This window comes from Apodemus sylvaticus, chromosome 7 (genome assembly GCF_947179515.1).
Source record: "Apodemus sylvaticus chromosome 7, mApoSyl1.1, whole genome shotgun sequence".
Taxonomy (NCBI): Eukaryota; Metazoa; Chordata; class Mammalia; order Rodentia; family Muridae; genus Apodemus; species Apodemus sylvaticus.
In genome coordinates this window covers 71,811,929-71,826,289 of record NC_067478.1, presented here as the reverse complement: position 1 = coordinate 71,826,289, position 14,361 = coordinate 71,811,929, and the positions used below count along the sequence as shown (strand labels likewise).

The 14,361-nt window shown below is 54.6% G+C and overlaps 1 protein-coding gene across 3 annotated transcripts; it reads right to left on the bottom strand.

Moving 5' to 3' along the window:
* Positions 1-1,183: 1,183 nt before the first annotated feature.
* On the bottom strand, positions 1,184-10,698 carry C7H15orf39 (chromosome 7 C15orf39 homolog). 3 transcript variants are annotated; one of them, XM_052188252.1, is made up of 3 exons: positions 10,505-10,697; positions 4,313-7,124; positions 1,184-2,375 (listed from the first exon to the last, which is right to left on the bottom strand). In XM_052188252.1, the coding sequence occupies exons 2-3, from the start codon at positions 7,071-7,073 to the stop codon at positions 2,029-2,031; spliced, it is 3,108 nt and encodes a 1,035-aa protein (XP_052044212.1). In that variant the 5' UTR covers positions 7,074-7,124; positions 10,505-10,697; the 3' UTR covers positions 1,184-2,028. The 3 variants fall into 3 exon arrangements, with proteins under 3 accessions (XP_052044212.1, XP_052044213.1, XP_052044214.1); XM_052188253.1 differs by lacking the exon at positions 10,505-10,697 and adding an exon at positions 7,638-8,121; XM_052188254.1 differs by having other exon boundaries at positions 2,277-2,375; positions 4,262-7,124; positions 10,505-10,698.
* Positions 10,699-14,361: the final 3,663 nt, after the last annotated feature.

The following is a 14,361-nucleotide window of genomic DNA, read 5'->3' as shown; positions in this document are numbered from 1 at the left end:
GAGGCATCAGGAGCTTGGTTTAAAGTGAAGGACCTGCGAACTGATGGAAAGCCCAGGACTCGGGTCTCTCTGGCCCTGGGTGGAGACATGGTTTCCTGAAGGGCACCATCATCTAACAAGGAAAGGGGAGTGAGGTGGGGGCAGAGGGAGACTGACACCACCTGGTTAGTCCTGCAGTGACAGTGTGACATAGTTCCTATTTCCACCCATTCCAAGACCAGGTGCGGGATCTAGATGTGGTTTCAACATGATACCCCCACCCCACCCCCAATTCACATGTTGAAATTTAATTCCCATTGAGGTGAGGGGACGGGAATTTAATCCAGCTATTGTGCTTAGAGGTGGTGGGTTTGCAGTGATTAAGATCAAAGGTAGGTGGGGCCAGATGATCAAATGCGCACAGCCCTACAAGCTGCCCAGATGACACGCATGAGCCCTCTTGCCATGTGGTACGCATCTACATCAGGATTTTGCCAACAAGAAAGCCATCACCAGACGTGGTGGCTGCTCAACTATGGATGTCTTGAACCATTATCCAGCACTGGGTGTGGTAACACACACACACACAGAGACAACTCAATTTTAAGGCCCACTGGGGCTACAGGATAAGACCCCATCTAAAAGCAAAATCAAAACCCATGAACCCAAATAATCATTAGAACTTGGTGTTACTGGTGATAGAAAACGGATTCACACATAACAGAATTTCTTGGGCCTGAACAAGGGCAAAGGCAGCTGCCACATTAAATCCAGGCTCAAGGCCGGTCTAATCCCTGCAGCTAGTGTAGCTGGGCACAGGCTCTGGCTACATACAGCCCCAATGAGCTCTGATGGACTGGTTCCGGCACAGGGGGAAGGAAGCCGTGTTCCAGAAGAGGCATGGTGGGGAATGTTGAGGGTGGGCCTATGGTAAAGCTGATGGGACACAAAGGGAGGTGTGACAGTTCCAGACCCTCAGTCCTAGGAGACAGGCACATAGTTGTGGTGACACACAGGCAACCAGTCTCTAAGATTCTCCACAGTCATGGGAAGGTCTTTCCCACGGTGGAGAGGCTGGCCTGCAGGGGTGGAATACTAGACGCCTGTAGGACATCCTGCTCAGCAGCAGAGAGGACAGCCAGTTGGTGAAGGGTAATAGGCAACATTAATCTATGATCCCTCAAATATGAAGCTAGATCCCAACTCCAAAAACAACCCGAATGCTTTAATAGCTGTCCCTCAGGGCCCAGTCTCATCAAAATCCTTAAGACAGAACTTGTCAGCCACCAGCTGAATTCAGTCCACTGCAGGGAGGCAAGCCCAAGAGCCTTGGGAAATACCAAGAGTGCCCAGTCCGGAACTTCTACCAGCATTGAGCACACAGCCTGTCAGGTCCAGTCCCTGTAGCTGCTTGGCTCTAGACGCATACAACTCTACACAACCCTACAGGGGTGTGAGATGCAGCCCAGGTAGGTTATGGATATAAATCCAGAACAGACTTAGGCTCCTCGGGCCAGCCCCAGGCCAGGTCCCTGCACCATGAGGCCTGGGGGAAGAAGTGCACGAGTCATACCATGTACCTCTAAGGTAACTGGGTCCCAAGACACATGAAGACTTGACAAGAAGGGTCTGCCAATCTCAGTCTTGTTATTCTACAGCCTGACTGAGGTCACAGGCCTGTCCTGGGCAAGAAGCAAACCAAAGTATGGTAGTTGTATTTCAGACATCATCCCCACAACAACCCTTGTGAGGTAGGCTGTGTTGTCTTATTCTACAAATGAGGAACAAGGGCTCATGAGAGGTGAAGTGTTTGCCCAGGACACAGCAGTCAGGGTTCAAGGCCAGGTGGGGTTGGCTCCAATGCCCACAGGTTTTCTCAAGGGGAGGAATCAATTCTAACAGAGATCCTCAGTTACAAGTTCAGGAAGTCTCTGCCCAGGGTAGGTGGGCCCATCCTCATATCCACTCCTAGCCCTGGGCAGCTTGATGTCAAGATAGGCACACCGTGGTCCCCAGATGGTTGGCTGTCCCATCAGCACTAGTAACAGTCTACAGATGCTGGGTCTGGGGGTGAGGTGAAGGTCGATCTGCGCCGGAGGCCTTGTGGCCCCAAGTAGGCAGTGCCACTCCGTTGAGCCAGGCGGTTTCTAACAGGTTGCGGAAGCGGGCCCTCAGGGTGGGACCTGGTGAGCTGGTGCTGGCACTAGGTGAGGGATTACATGACCCTTCCCCAGTGGTTGTCTCTGCCTTCTCTGGGCCAGGAGTTGGTGGCTTCCTCCCTGGCTTCTTGACCTTGGGGGCTGCCAACTTTCCAGTCAGGGCTTGGCTTTCCGATTCATCTCTGGTCACCGTGGGTTCTGATGGGGATAAAGTTCTGGCCTCAGTGTCAAAGCCACCTACAAAAGGAAAAACACAATCAGACTGCAAAATCCAAACTGCAAGGCCCCATCTCCTAGTCTCAGTCACCTAGAGCAGTGGTCCTGCATGCCCGGCAGTGTTACAGCATCACAGCAAGCCAGCCCACTGATCAGACCAATGGGAGCTTGCTAAACAGACAAACTTCAACCCAAGGGACACCAGAGCTCTACCTGCCTAGGACATAGCTCAGAAGAGGCTGCTTGAAAGTAAGGGAAGGAAAGGAGGCTTGCAGGATGGGAAACACCGGCTGGGTCATCTTACCATAGAGCTGAGTAAACTAAAGAGGGGCAATAGAAGGTTCAGCCACACAAAACAACCATGATCCTTCTGCCACAAAATCCCCAGGGCAGGAGCAAGAGGCCAAGCTGCTGTGAAACCAGTGTAGATGGAAGCCAGATCACAGGAACCCAGACAGGAGAAAACTTGGCATATAACCCCGGTGAAAGGGTCATTTGCTCCTTAAAAGTGGTCATAAGCCACAGGCTGAGAACCACTTCTCTAGGGGCCCAGTAACTCAGGGAGGGAGGGAATGGGGAGCAAGGGTCTTCCACCTAATCAGTGGGAGGCTCACTGCCAGGATCAGACCTCCAGCAAGCAGGCACAGCAGGAAAGGGGACCTGACCCTCTACCATGACAATACTCAGGCCTCCTCTGGCCCTGACCCAGACTGTCCGCAGCAGAGTTCTCAGCTAGTTAAGGTAGAATACACTGCTCAGAAAAAAAAAAAATCACAGAAAAGGCTACACTGCCCTCACCTTGTCATGCCCTAAGAAGTCTGAGTGTCCCCACCATACAACATGGCAACATGTGCATGTCCTCTAGAACATTTAAAAAAAAAAAAAAGCTCCAAAGCTGAGTATGGGGCATATATGCAGTCAGGTACTGGGAGGCAGGGTCATCTATTGAAGATACTCCGGGTTATATAATAAGATACTTTCAAAAAGAGTGCAATTGAAGAAGCAGGACAACGCCATCACTGTGGAGGAAAGAGTACCACAAACACGGCATCATGGGAGTGCACACAAAGAGTGCACACAAAGAGAAAACATACATTCAAAGGGAAATGTGTGTGTGGGAAGGAGTGTGAGGTCCTACCAGATCCCGGGCACAGGAAGTGAACAAGGTTGCTTCGCCGGGGCTGGAAAGGTTGCAGGTGTGAAGTAAGAGCAAGGCAGAGTGAGGCCTGTGCAGGGGACGACAGTAGAGGGCGGGCACCGAGAGGCAGAGTACAGTGGGTTACCAGAGTTAGTGCTCAGACAGAAGACATCATCAAAGTTTTCAGACAGAAAACAGTCTGGCCAAAGGCCCAGAAGCAGCATATACAAGGCACAGAAGGTTATTAGAGAAAGCAGCTAGGGAGGTTGGAATAGAATGGCCCACACAGACACATGTTCGAATGCTTGGCCATAGGAAGGGCACTCTTAGGAGACGTGGCCTTGTTGGAGTAGGTGCAGCATTGGAGAAATGTGTCACGCTCAAGCTAGGTCCCTCTTCTGCTGCCTGCAGATCAAGATGCAGAACTCTCAGCTCCTTCTCCAGCACCATGTCTGCCTGTACACTGCCATGCTTCCTGCCACAACCATAATGGACTGAACCTCTGAAACTGAAGCCAGACCCAATTAAAAGTTTCCCTTTATAAGAGCTGCCTTGGTCTTGGTCTTCTCTTCACAACAATGAAACCCTAAGACAGAGGCTGTCCAGGAGCAGGGCCAAGAACAGCATGCAAACGGATCTCTCTGGTGCCTAGAGAGTCAAAAGAACAAGGGGAAACCCAAGAGCCCTGGAATCCCACCCGGTACCCCATCCTAAGTTCCTGGAATCACTCAGCCCCTCTGCCCACCGTCCACACAAGCAGTGCACACACCTGCCACGCGTTCACACAGCTGCAGTGGCTACAGGGCTGCCCTATGCTCACCCAGCTGGCGGCGGACACAGTCATGCCACTGTAGGCCCAGCAGGTCAGGGTAGATGTCAGGCAGCTGACGCAGTGCCAGCAGCTTGAGCATGCGTGAGGTGCAGCCGTGTAGGGCACGTTCACGCAGCGCACGTTCTTCTGACAGAGTGGTGGGCCGTAGCTCCACACGGTGGTCCTGCAGAACGTGGTCCACAGAGGCTGGTGGCAGCTTTGGAAAGAGACGCTCCTTCACCAGATGGATGGGCACAAAGATGGCACCAGCCCGTACTACATGAGGGAAGGGGCACCGCTGTGTGCACACGAACTTCTGCAGCTGGGACAGCAGTTTGCTTAGCAGCCCCTGAACACCCTGGCAGTCCTGCCACGCAGCCTGGCCCCATGGCCCAGTTGTCTCAAGCCACTCCCGCAGTTTCTCTGGTGGAGAATGGGCCACAGAGCCCGAGATGGCATCACAGAGGGATGTGTGCAGCCCTGTAAAGTGCTGTTCTGGGGAGTCTGCTGGGGTTGCAGCGGGAACTTGAGCAGAGGCTGGAGCAGGGCCTGAGGTTGGAGCAGGCACAGGAACAGGAACAGGCGATGGAGGAGGCGCAGAGGCTGGGGCCGGGGAGGCCACTATGGCTGGCGGGCTAGGCAGGGCCAGGTTGAAGCATGCCACCGGCAAAGGCTGGGTGAGAATGTGCAGTCCCATGGGCACAGACGGGGGGTTAGGTGCAGGCTGTGCAGGTGCAGGCTGTGCAGGTGCAGGTACTGGTACAGGTACAGGTGCAGGCGCAGGGACAGGGACAGGGGCCGGGTTAGGGGGAGATGGGACAATAGCTGCAGGTAAGGGCGCAGGGCGGAGTATCTTGAATTTTCGGAACATGAAGGCTACAGAGCTATGGAAGTTGGTCCTTGGTGTGGCTTCTGCAGTTACTTCAGGTATTTCTGTAACCATCTTTTTTAGGCCAGGGAGACCTGACACTGTGTTTTCACAGTGTGGCCCACCATCCACAGCTTCAGTGGGCTTTTCATGCACCTCAGGACTAGGGACCTTGATAGGGACACCCTCTGTCATTGACTTCTTCACACTCAAGTCCAGAGCCACCTCCTCACGAAGAGAGCAGTGAGACCTGGAGGCCCCACCCTGAACAGGCAGGTCCCCCTTGCAATCTTTGTCTTGGCTTTTACTGGTGGCTGGAGCCGAGTCCTGCTCAGCTGTAGGCTCTGGTGTCTGTACATCCAGGTAGTCACGGTAAGGGGCCAGACTAAAAACGTTGTCAATCACAGGCATTGGTGGAGAGCTGGGAGGCCTTGCATCCTTCTGTGGAAGAGACTGGCGCTCCTTGGCACAGGGGTGCAGTGCTGGGGAGGTGCGGGGAACTGGACTGTCTCGGATAATAATAGGTACCCCAGGACGCTCATTTGGCCTGGGCTGGAGTTGTTCTTTCTGACAGCTGGGCAGCCACATCTTTTCTTGAGCCTCTGGTGTCGGCTTCTCTGCAGATCTCACAGGCTCAGAGCACGGTTGGCTGGCTGGCAAAGGCTGGCATGCTCGCTGGAAGGCACCAGGCTGTGGCACAGGCTGCACACTGTTCTGGGCATGGGAAGGTGGTGTTCCCCCAAGCCCTGGGGATGCCCCATAGAGAGAGAGGTCATCCCTGGCATAAGGAAAACCCAGAGTTTGGGGGACAAAGTCCAGTGGGCACCTTGGAGCAAGAGGGGGATCCAGCTTGAGCCCTGGAGAGGGTGCTGGGAGGGGTGTTGAGGAATAGGAATAACTGTCTATCCCGAGAAGGGGCATGTAGGGAGTCTGGGGTGCCTGCTGCCTCAGGTAGGGGCTGCCCAGCCCACTGGCTTGGTACGCAGCCCCCTTGTGGGCTCCCAGTGGTGGCAGTGGGAGCAAAGGGCCATAGTTTCCCTGCTTTTCTGGATGACGGCAAGATGGAGGGCAGGGCAGGGCCTGTGGAGGTGGGGGCAGTGGGCAGTGGGCTGGCACTGCGTCCTGGCAAGGGGGTCCTAGGGGCTGGGCAAGCTGGGTCCAAGGACTGGAGGGCCCCTCAGACATTGCTTGCTTGGGATCCCCAGAATAAGGACCCGTGTACTTGGAAGGCAGGAAACCTGTGCTTTGGATAGTTCGATACTTCTCCAAGAATGCCTGGCAAGGGGAAAGAGTCAGGGAAGAGTCCTTGCCAGGTGCCCCAGATGGTAGCCCACGCAAGAACGTTCCATCCAGGGGCTGGCCCTTGCCAGGAGCTGCAGCTAGAGAACAGGGTGGGTCGGCAGAAGGCAGCAGGGGCCCCGTCACCAAGGTCCAGTCGCCATCCAATGGTCTCTTGGTTCCCCCATCTCCAAGGCAAGTGGAGAGTCCATAACACAAAGGGCTGCGGTAGACAGGCTTGGGCGCAGCCAGAGGCGGGCCTGGGTACGCATGAGCCTGGGGACCGAAGGGCAGCAGCTCGCTGGAGTCTTGTACCTTTTCAGAGCCTTCTGTCGGAGGGCGGTAGAGCAGACAGTTTGTCAGTAGGTTGTCACCCCGAAGCGGGGATCCTGCTACACCAGTGGGGTACAAGGATGGATATGGGGTCCAGGATGCCAACCGATCAGATCCTGACTTGGAAGTACCCCCTATGGGGCAGGAGAAGTATGCACCTTTGTAACTGCAGGAGTCCTGGTTGCTAGCAGAAAGGGGCAGGCCATGGCCTGGCCCCGGGTCTGGCTCTAGACGAGGCAGTTTGCCATACATCAGAGGCCCCAGAGGCCCCAGGGGCCGCTTCTCGGCCATTACCGTGACAGTGTCAAGCTCTCCTGGACCCCTGCTACTTGACTTGCTGACCTGGGAGAGAGAAGAAGTAAAGATGGTTAGAACACTGGCCACTCTGACTTGCTGCCACCCAAGATTCTGGCCCTTAATAATACTCAGCTCAGACAGTGTAGCCACAGAAGCTACACTTGCACAGGCTTCTACTACTAAAAAAAAAAAAAAGATTTATTATAATATATAAGTACACTGTAGATATTAAGATATACCACAAAAAGGCATCAGATCTCATTACAGACGGTTGTGAGCCACCATGTGGCTGCTGGGATTTGAACTTAGGACCTTCGAAGGGTAATCTGTGCTCTTACCCACTGAGCCATCTCACCAGCCCCTGAATCTACTTTTTGTTTCTGGTTGTAGGTTTGTTGTTGTTGTTGTTGTACAAGGCTGGCCTCAAAAACTCATAAGAGATCTGCCTGCCTCTGCTTCCAGAGTGCTGGGATTAAAGGCATTCACCACTCCCACTACCTCTAGTTGTGGCTTTTAAGGTACAGATCTCAACTGAACAACTGTGTGCTGTGGCCTTACCTACACATCTGCACTCCACCACAGGAAGCACGAACGAGACCTTGGGAGCTGTGGGCAGTGCTGGGTGTCAGTGGTCTTGGCTCCCTGCACTGCCTCCCACAATCACTGATGACAAGGACAGCGCACGAAGTGGCCTGCCCTTCCCTACTGGGTCCTACTCCAAGATGCCACAGGTCTCAGAAAAAAGAAGAAGAAAATACTGCCGAGACATGGAATCCCAGCACTGCCTGCAAATTCTAGTTTCTTCTAACACTTTATTGATGTGCTTGTCTTACCCAAACCCCAAACCTCAAAGCCAGGTCCCCAGAACCAGAACCAAACTAGCCTTGAATGGATAGAGCAGTCCCTCTTAAGAGGTGTGTCTGGCTGGGTAACCCATGTAGGGTCAGCTCAGCAGCAGGGTCAAAGATGACCAGCAGATGGCACTGACGTGCCAACAGGAAGGTCCTTGGCTCAGGGAAGGAGTGTCTGTTAATCTCCAGGCCTTGTGCACAGGATAAATTGGTGGTGGTGGTGGTGGTGGTGGTGGTGGTGCCTGGGGAGGTGGAAGGCAAGAGTTCTAGCTGGTAACTACTTCCACTGTGCTTTAGTGATGGGCACACTAAGTTCTGGGAGAAACACACACACACACACACACACACACACACACACATTCATTCTTTCCTTGGTGCTTTTCCCATTTCTTTCACATGTTTCCTTAATAAAGCTAGGTTCCTATTTGAAAGGAAAGAATACAGCTCAAGGGAAGTCCAAAGAAGGGTGGGGACCAACGTCCACAGTTGTCACAGGCCGCTAACAAAACAGGCATCCAGTGGCTTGCGGGGGCTCCCTCTGAGGTTTCTCAGTTGGGGTTATCGATGGCCCTCCTCTCCCTCCCCCAGCGAGCACTCCTACCCCTAAAAGTCCCAGTGGCTTGGAAACGGGATCAATATTCCTATGAGTAGGTCACAGGCTAAGTGTCACGTACTTCTGTCACCAGTAAGCAGGGCCCAGCTTTCTCCTCCTTTCTGAGCAGTGGCCAATGACCACAGGGCTCAGTTAGGCCAGCAAGGAGTCAAGAACAGAGAAAGGATGGTAGTATGGCCCGGGGAAGGCCCCATCCTGCACTGCTCTATGCTTATATGGTTGGTTTGACGTTATTTTATATTCTCACTGGGTCTCACTGTTTCTCTATCTGGCCAGGAACCCACTATGCAGACCAAAATGACCTTGAACAGAGATCTACCCGCCTCTGTGCACCACAAGGCTTGCATGGCTCAGAGGGTACCGAGCCCACTCTATCTTTGGAAAGGTCTAGGTTAATTAAGGGCTGGCTTTGGTCTCACCTCCACCAATGCCCCTTGGGACCTGCTCTAACCAACCCTCTCAAGAGTCCTTCTCTCCAGGGCTCAGCCCAACCCGCGCCCTTTGGCCCTGGAGACTTCCGGAGAACCAACCACCTGGGACCCTCAGGAGTCTTTGTAGGAGGAGTGATAGCTCTAAAAAGCCAACCCAAGACTATGAACGGTGTGGAGATATCGTAATGCCCCGCCAGTAGGATGGAAAGCTCCATCAGTGGAGGCCACCCCCCCTGAGAGAGTAGCCAAAAAAAAAGCGCCTTGTTTCCGGATACCAAGGTAGCCTAGCCTCAGGCACTTGGAGAAGGTAGAGCTACAGGGGCTCCTTCCGAGAAGATCTCAAGTTCTACTGGTTCTTAGATGAGTTCTAACCTCAGCCAGAACCCAGAGCAGGGTCAAGCGCCCACACTCCTGCTTTTCCACGAGGGAGACGGACAACTCCGTAGGTCCATTTCCACACCACGTCCTTGGGGCCTCAGGAAGAGCGCGATTCCAGCCGAGTAGAGGCCGGCATCAGTATTCTCTCAGCTCTAACAGACACCGGTCTTCCAAAAACTTTGCCAGCGGAGGTTCTGAGCTCTCCAGACAATGTGGAGCAGCCCACACTTCCCGGTTTAAGAAAAAGAGTCTCAGGATGCTCCGCTACTGATTTCCCCTTTCCCGGCCCCGCCCGTGACCCTCGTGCCAGTGGCTCACAGCCAGCCGGCCTCAGTAGGGAACTGGCGCCCCACCGCCACACCAGGCTTCCGGGTGTCCCCAAGCCTCTCTCCGCGCCTCTGCAACGCACGTGCACCCCAGCAGGCTGACACACAGACTGCCGCCACGCATGCAAAGCTGTTCCTGCACGTACATGCATGGCCCGAATCTGAACACATGCCCCCCCCCCCCCACCGCCCAACTGTGCTCTTCCTTAGCTCAGGCACACGTGTGAAAGCCTGGAGGTTCACGCTGGGAACCCCACGGATCGACGCTCGCAGACTGCACTGAGGTCTAGAAGGTGGGGGGGGGGGCATCCAGCCGCAAAGTCCGGGCAGCCACCCCTTCGGGGCGATCCCCGCCAGCCTGGGCTGCGGCCAGAGAGTGAGTCAAGCAATGGCTAGGAAACCGCAGGCGGTCCTGTTCCAACAGGGTTCGTCCACGGCCCCGCGGCACCTCAGCGCCCGCCGCCACCAATCCCAACCCCCACCGCCACCCCGAATCGGCGCCCGGCAATCCGCGTGAGCCTGGCCCCGCGAGAGGCCCGAGGGATCCGCCTGACTCTTCGCCAGCCCTTACGCCCAGGCACTGCTGGGGCTCCGAGGCTCTACCAGGCCCAGGGAGCATCCAAGTCCTGGCAAAGTCTGGGCAGCGGCACGACTGGGCCCCGCAGTCTGACCGCCCGAAGCCTCAGCACCTGGGCCCGGTCCCCGCGAGTCCGTCCTGGGGCCGGCCGGTAGGGGCGCCCTGGGGCAGGGCCACCCGCCCCTTGCCCACGCGCCGCCCGCAAACTCGGCCCAAGTTTCCGCGCCCGCCGGGCAGGCGAGCTCCTACCTTCAGAGCACCAGGCTTCTAGCGGCCGCCACCCGGAGCAGCCGCGGCATCCTCCAGCGCCGCCTAGGCTGCGGGTCCCTGTCGGGCCGGCCTCGCGCGGGAAGTCGCGGCAGGCAGGCAACTAGCCCAGAGCGACGTTCCGCGCTGCCGTTCGCGCTGCCGCCGGGCGCCGTTTGTGGTCCCGGGCGGGGCGGGCCGGGGGCGGAGCGGGGGCGGGGCGGGCCGTTGGGTGGGGGCAGAACCCGGCTGTGCCTCTGGGAGCCTGCGCTCCCCTGGGCCCTCCCGTGCCGAAGGCCTGAATGGAACCAACTTTCCCGCGACCCGGCCTCTGGCTTTGTGCACCGCCGCGCTCCTCAAACGTCTGCCCCGAGGGCGATCGTAAGCCCTCAGTCATTCCGTTAGATCATTCATTCCTTGCTACTTTCTAACCATGTGACCTTGGACCTGCCACTTAACCGCTATGAGCTTCAGTTTCATTTGTAAAAGTGATATTCTGCCTCATAGAAATAGGGCCATCAGGCTTCGAAATGATGTATGGCACATAAATTGGGGTATGGGAGGCTGAGGTAGGGGAATTGCTGCGAGTTTGAGCTGAGCCTGGGCTACCTAGCATTTTTTTTTTTTTTTTTTGCTTTGTTTTGTTTTGTTTGATACGGTCTCACTATATAGCTGTGGCTGTCTGGGAATTTACTATATAGACCAGGCTGACCTTGAACTCAACAGAGACACACCAGCCTCTGCCTTCTGAGAGCTGAGATTAAAAGTGTCTCCTCTCCCCGCAACTAAGCTGCTGGCAGACTACATAAAAGCATGGACCACCGGTGACACTCAGCTCCTAGCAAGACAATAAAAATGTTAAAGGATATCTCCAGGCAGCCACGACTTCCTCAACAAACAAGCTGCATTAGGAAGTTAAGAAGGACTTATGAGGTAAAGTACGGACAAGTATATCTCAGTTCCTAGTGGAGCTCTATGACCTTGAGCGGACCAGGAATAAGACTCTGGAGATGTTGCCAAGTGGCCTTGGTGGGTATCTGAACCTTTCTGGCAAATGTCCCTCACCAGAACCAGTCTGAGCATGAGCAGGCCGGAAAGCTGATGGGATGAAGCATCCCTAGCCAAATGATGTGTTGCAGAAAGGGGCCGGGAAACCCCGTTGTCTCTGTTCACCTGGATTCTAGCCCACCTGGTTGTGGAGCCTTGCCCAGATCAGCGCTAGCACTTGGAAGGAATCTGATCCCGGCAGTTCCAAGACTGCCCAAAGGCCAAGGCAGGGTCACACGGTGAGGGAGAGTAGTCGAACACCGTACAGATCCAAATGAGTTTAGGGGGCAAAAACTACTCAGGACACCATCTTGACCCACAGGTCAGGACTGCCTGAGGCAGAGCAAAGCAGCTGAGGGCACAGGTGTGGGAGCAGCTGGAGCTGAGGGAGCAGCTGGAGCTGAGGAGGAGGGGCTGGGCGCCAGGTAGCACTAGGAAGAGGAAGTGAGGTCACTCAAGGAGAAGGGGAGGGTGTCTCTTGGATTAGAGCTGGAAGATTTTTTTACAAATAGAGGCTAGACAAATAGAGACTCTGAGGTTTGGGGCTTTCCCAATCACACTGAAGGCCGGGACAGAAGGCCAGGTTGCCAGGGTTTTGTATCGTTTTGACACGCTTTAACACCAGAAAGGTGCATCTGTGCCCTGACAGCTCTGGGTCATGCCAAATCTGACAGGCTCAGCCTTCTCTCAAGGGGATATTGTTTCCTACTCTCACACATCACTAACTCTACCCTCCCTCTGTGTAACACCTGCTTCCACTCCTGCCCCCATGTTAGGAGTGACTTGGGAAGAAAACAGTGCCCTTGGCTCCTGTAGTCCAGAACCCTCAGGTTGTAGTCCCAAGGAGGACCCCCATCATGCCCTAGGGCCCAGCTAAGATTGCAGCCCCATTATTTTGATTCAATTCATTAACATGTCATAAAGACAGCTGTCCCTATAATCAGCTTGTCTATTCCTTTTTGACATCACATAAACACCCTGGATCACCAAAGAAAGGGCATAGGATAGAGGCCTTGAGGCCTTGACCTGCTCAGCACAGAAGAGAATAAGGCCGCCACCCGCCTTATAGACTACACAGTATCAGCCCCAGGAGGCTGCGGAGTGCTGGGCAACTGTCAACTCCTGAAGTCTCTGGTTTTGGCCTTTCCCCCTTTGCCCCAAGGGTCATGTGCAGCAGGGCCTCTAGCAGATGAGGGTAAGCCTTTTGAGGTGACTTGTAGGGGCCCCATGAGTCTTTCTTAACACTGTGGCCTTGGATTGTGGTGTTTTGTCTGGAAGGTGAACAGTCACTGAGTGGGAGCAGAAGGGGCGGGTTTAACTGTGGGCACAGAGTGGGGGTGGGTGGGTAGAAAAGTCGAGGTCTGGCACATGAAATCTGAACACTCAGAAGGCTAAGAGAGAAGAAGGTAGGTCTGAGTTACACAGTGAGTTCCAAGCCTGGGCTACAGTGTGTCTGTCTAAAACACCCCTCCACACACACACACACATACCCCAATGCAAAAAAAGAACAGAAAAGTTCCAAGAGGGCTCTACTTTGCCCCATCCTAGCTCTACACGGGCTTGAAACAGGTATATGCCCTTCCCCCCCCAACACACACAGACTCTTCTGTAGAAAGGTAAGGTAAAAGGTCAGTTTCCTGAACAGAAGCATGTCATGTTATAGTTATTAATAACGTTCCTCCCACTAATGAGGTCATGCCCGCTACTTACAAAATACCTTTTCTTCCTCAGAGGAGAGGTAGTGATAGGAGCCACCCTACAGGCAGCAAACCAGAGGAACCTAAAACGCAGACAGTGCTTCCCGCCATCTTCTGAGTACCAGCTCTAGAAACTGTTTCTCCATCTCTATCCCCCCTCCTTTCCCTGCCAGTAGAGAAGGTCTCAGTGTCAGTGGGTGGGGCCAGGCGCTCCTGCATGGAGCTGACTGTCAGACACTTAATAGTGTCTCACTTAAGTCTTCAAACCGGATAAAGTAAGAAATTGAGAAGCAAGCAAACTCACCGGGTATGGCTGTACATGGTGACAGATGGCTGTAATCCCAGCACTTGGGGGGCTACGGTAGCAGGATCAGGGATTCAAGGAAGACCCCCTTCTCCCCTGCCCCCTCCCCAAAGTCAAGTGAACTGGGTTTGCCCTTCTGAATTGTGTGACTTAAGCAACACCTTCACTTCAGTTTATACATCAGCCCAAAGGGCAGAATTATGACATGTCACAGCCCTGATGACTTCACTCCTGAGTTCACAGTGAGCCTGGAGCTGGTCATGGCGAGGCTGGGGCACACTGTTCCTCAGAGCCAATAAATGGAGGAGGAGGATCTCCCCTCTTGGAATTAATACAGGGCTCCAACCCCTCATGAGAGAAGCCTTGGATGCATCTGGTGACCCTAAACCCCCTGCAAAAACAGCCTGAAGTTGTGCTGTGCTGGCGCCATTAGCCTGAGCTCGGAGCACCTTAGGGAGGGCAGCAGCGCAGGGCTTCGGAGGCTTAGGGCCAGGGGTCTCAACTGAATGAGGTAAGCTGTTTTCCAAAGGCATACTGGCGAACGGAGTCTTCCTCCTGCAGGCTGCAGGGGGGCAATCTCTTGTCAGTCCCAGTGTCTCCTGCCCCAGTCTGGATCTGCCGTCCCCTCCATTGTCCCTCTCTGACTCCCTGTGCAGCAGACCCAGGGAGCCTACTGAAGCTCTTTACAATTCTACATGCCTTGGCTTCCAGACAGTCTTTGTCAACCAAGGCTAGCCCCCTCCAGGATGGCTTCCCCGAGCTCCAAGGTGGTTTGGACTATCTTTTGTGGGGGAAGGGAGGCTCCGCAGATC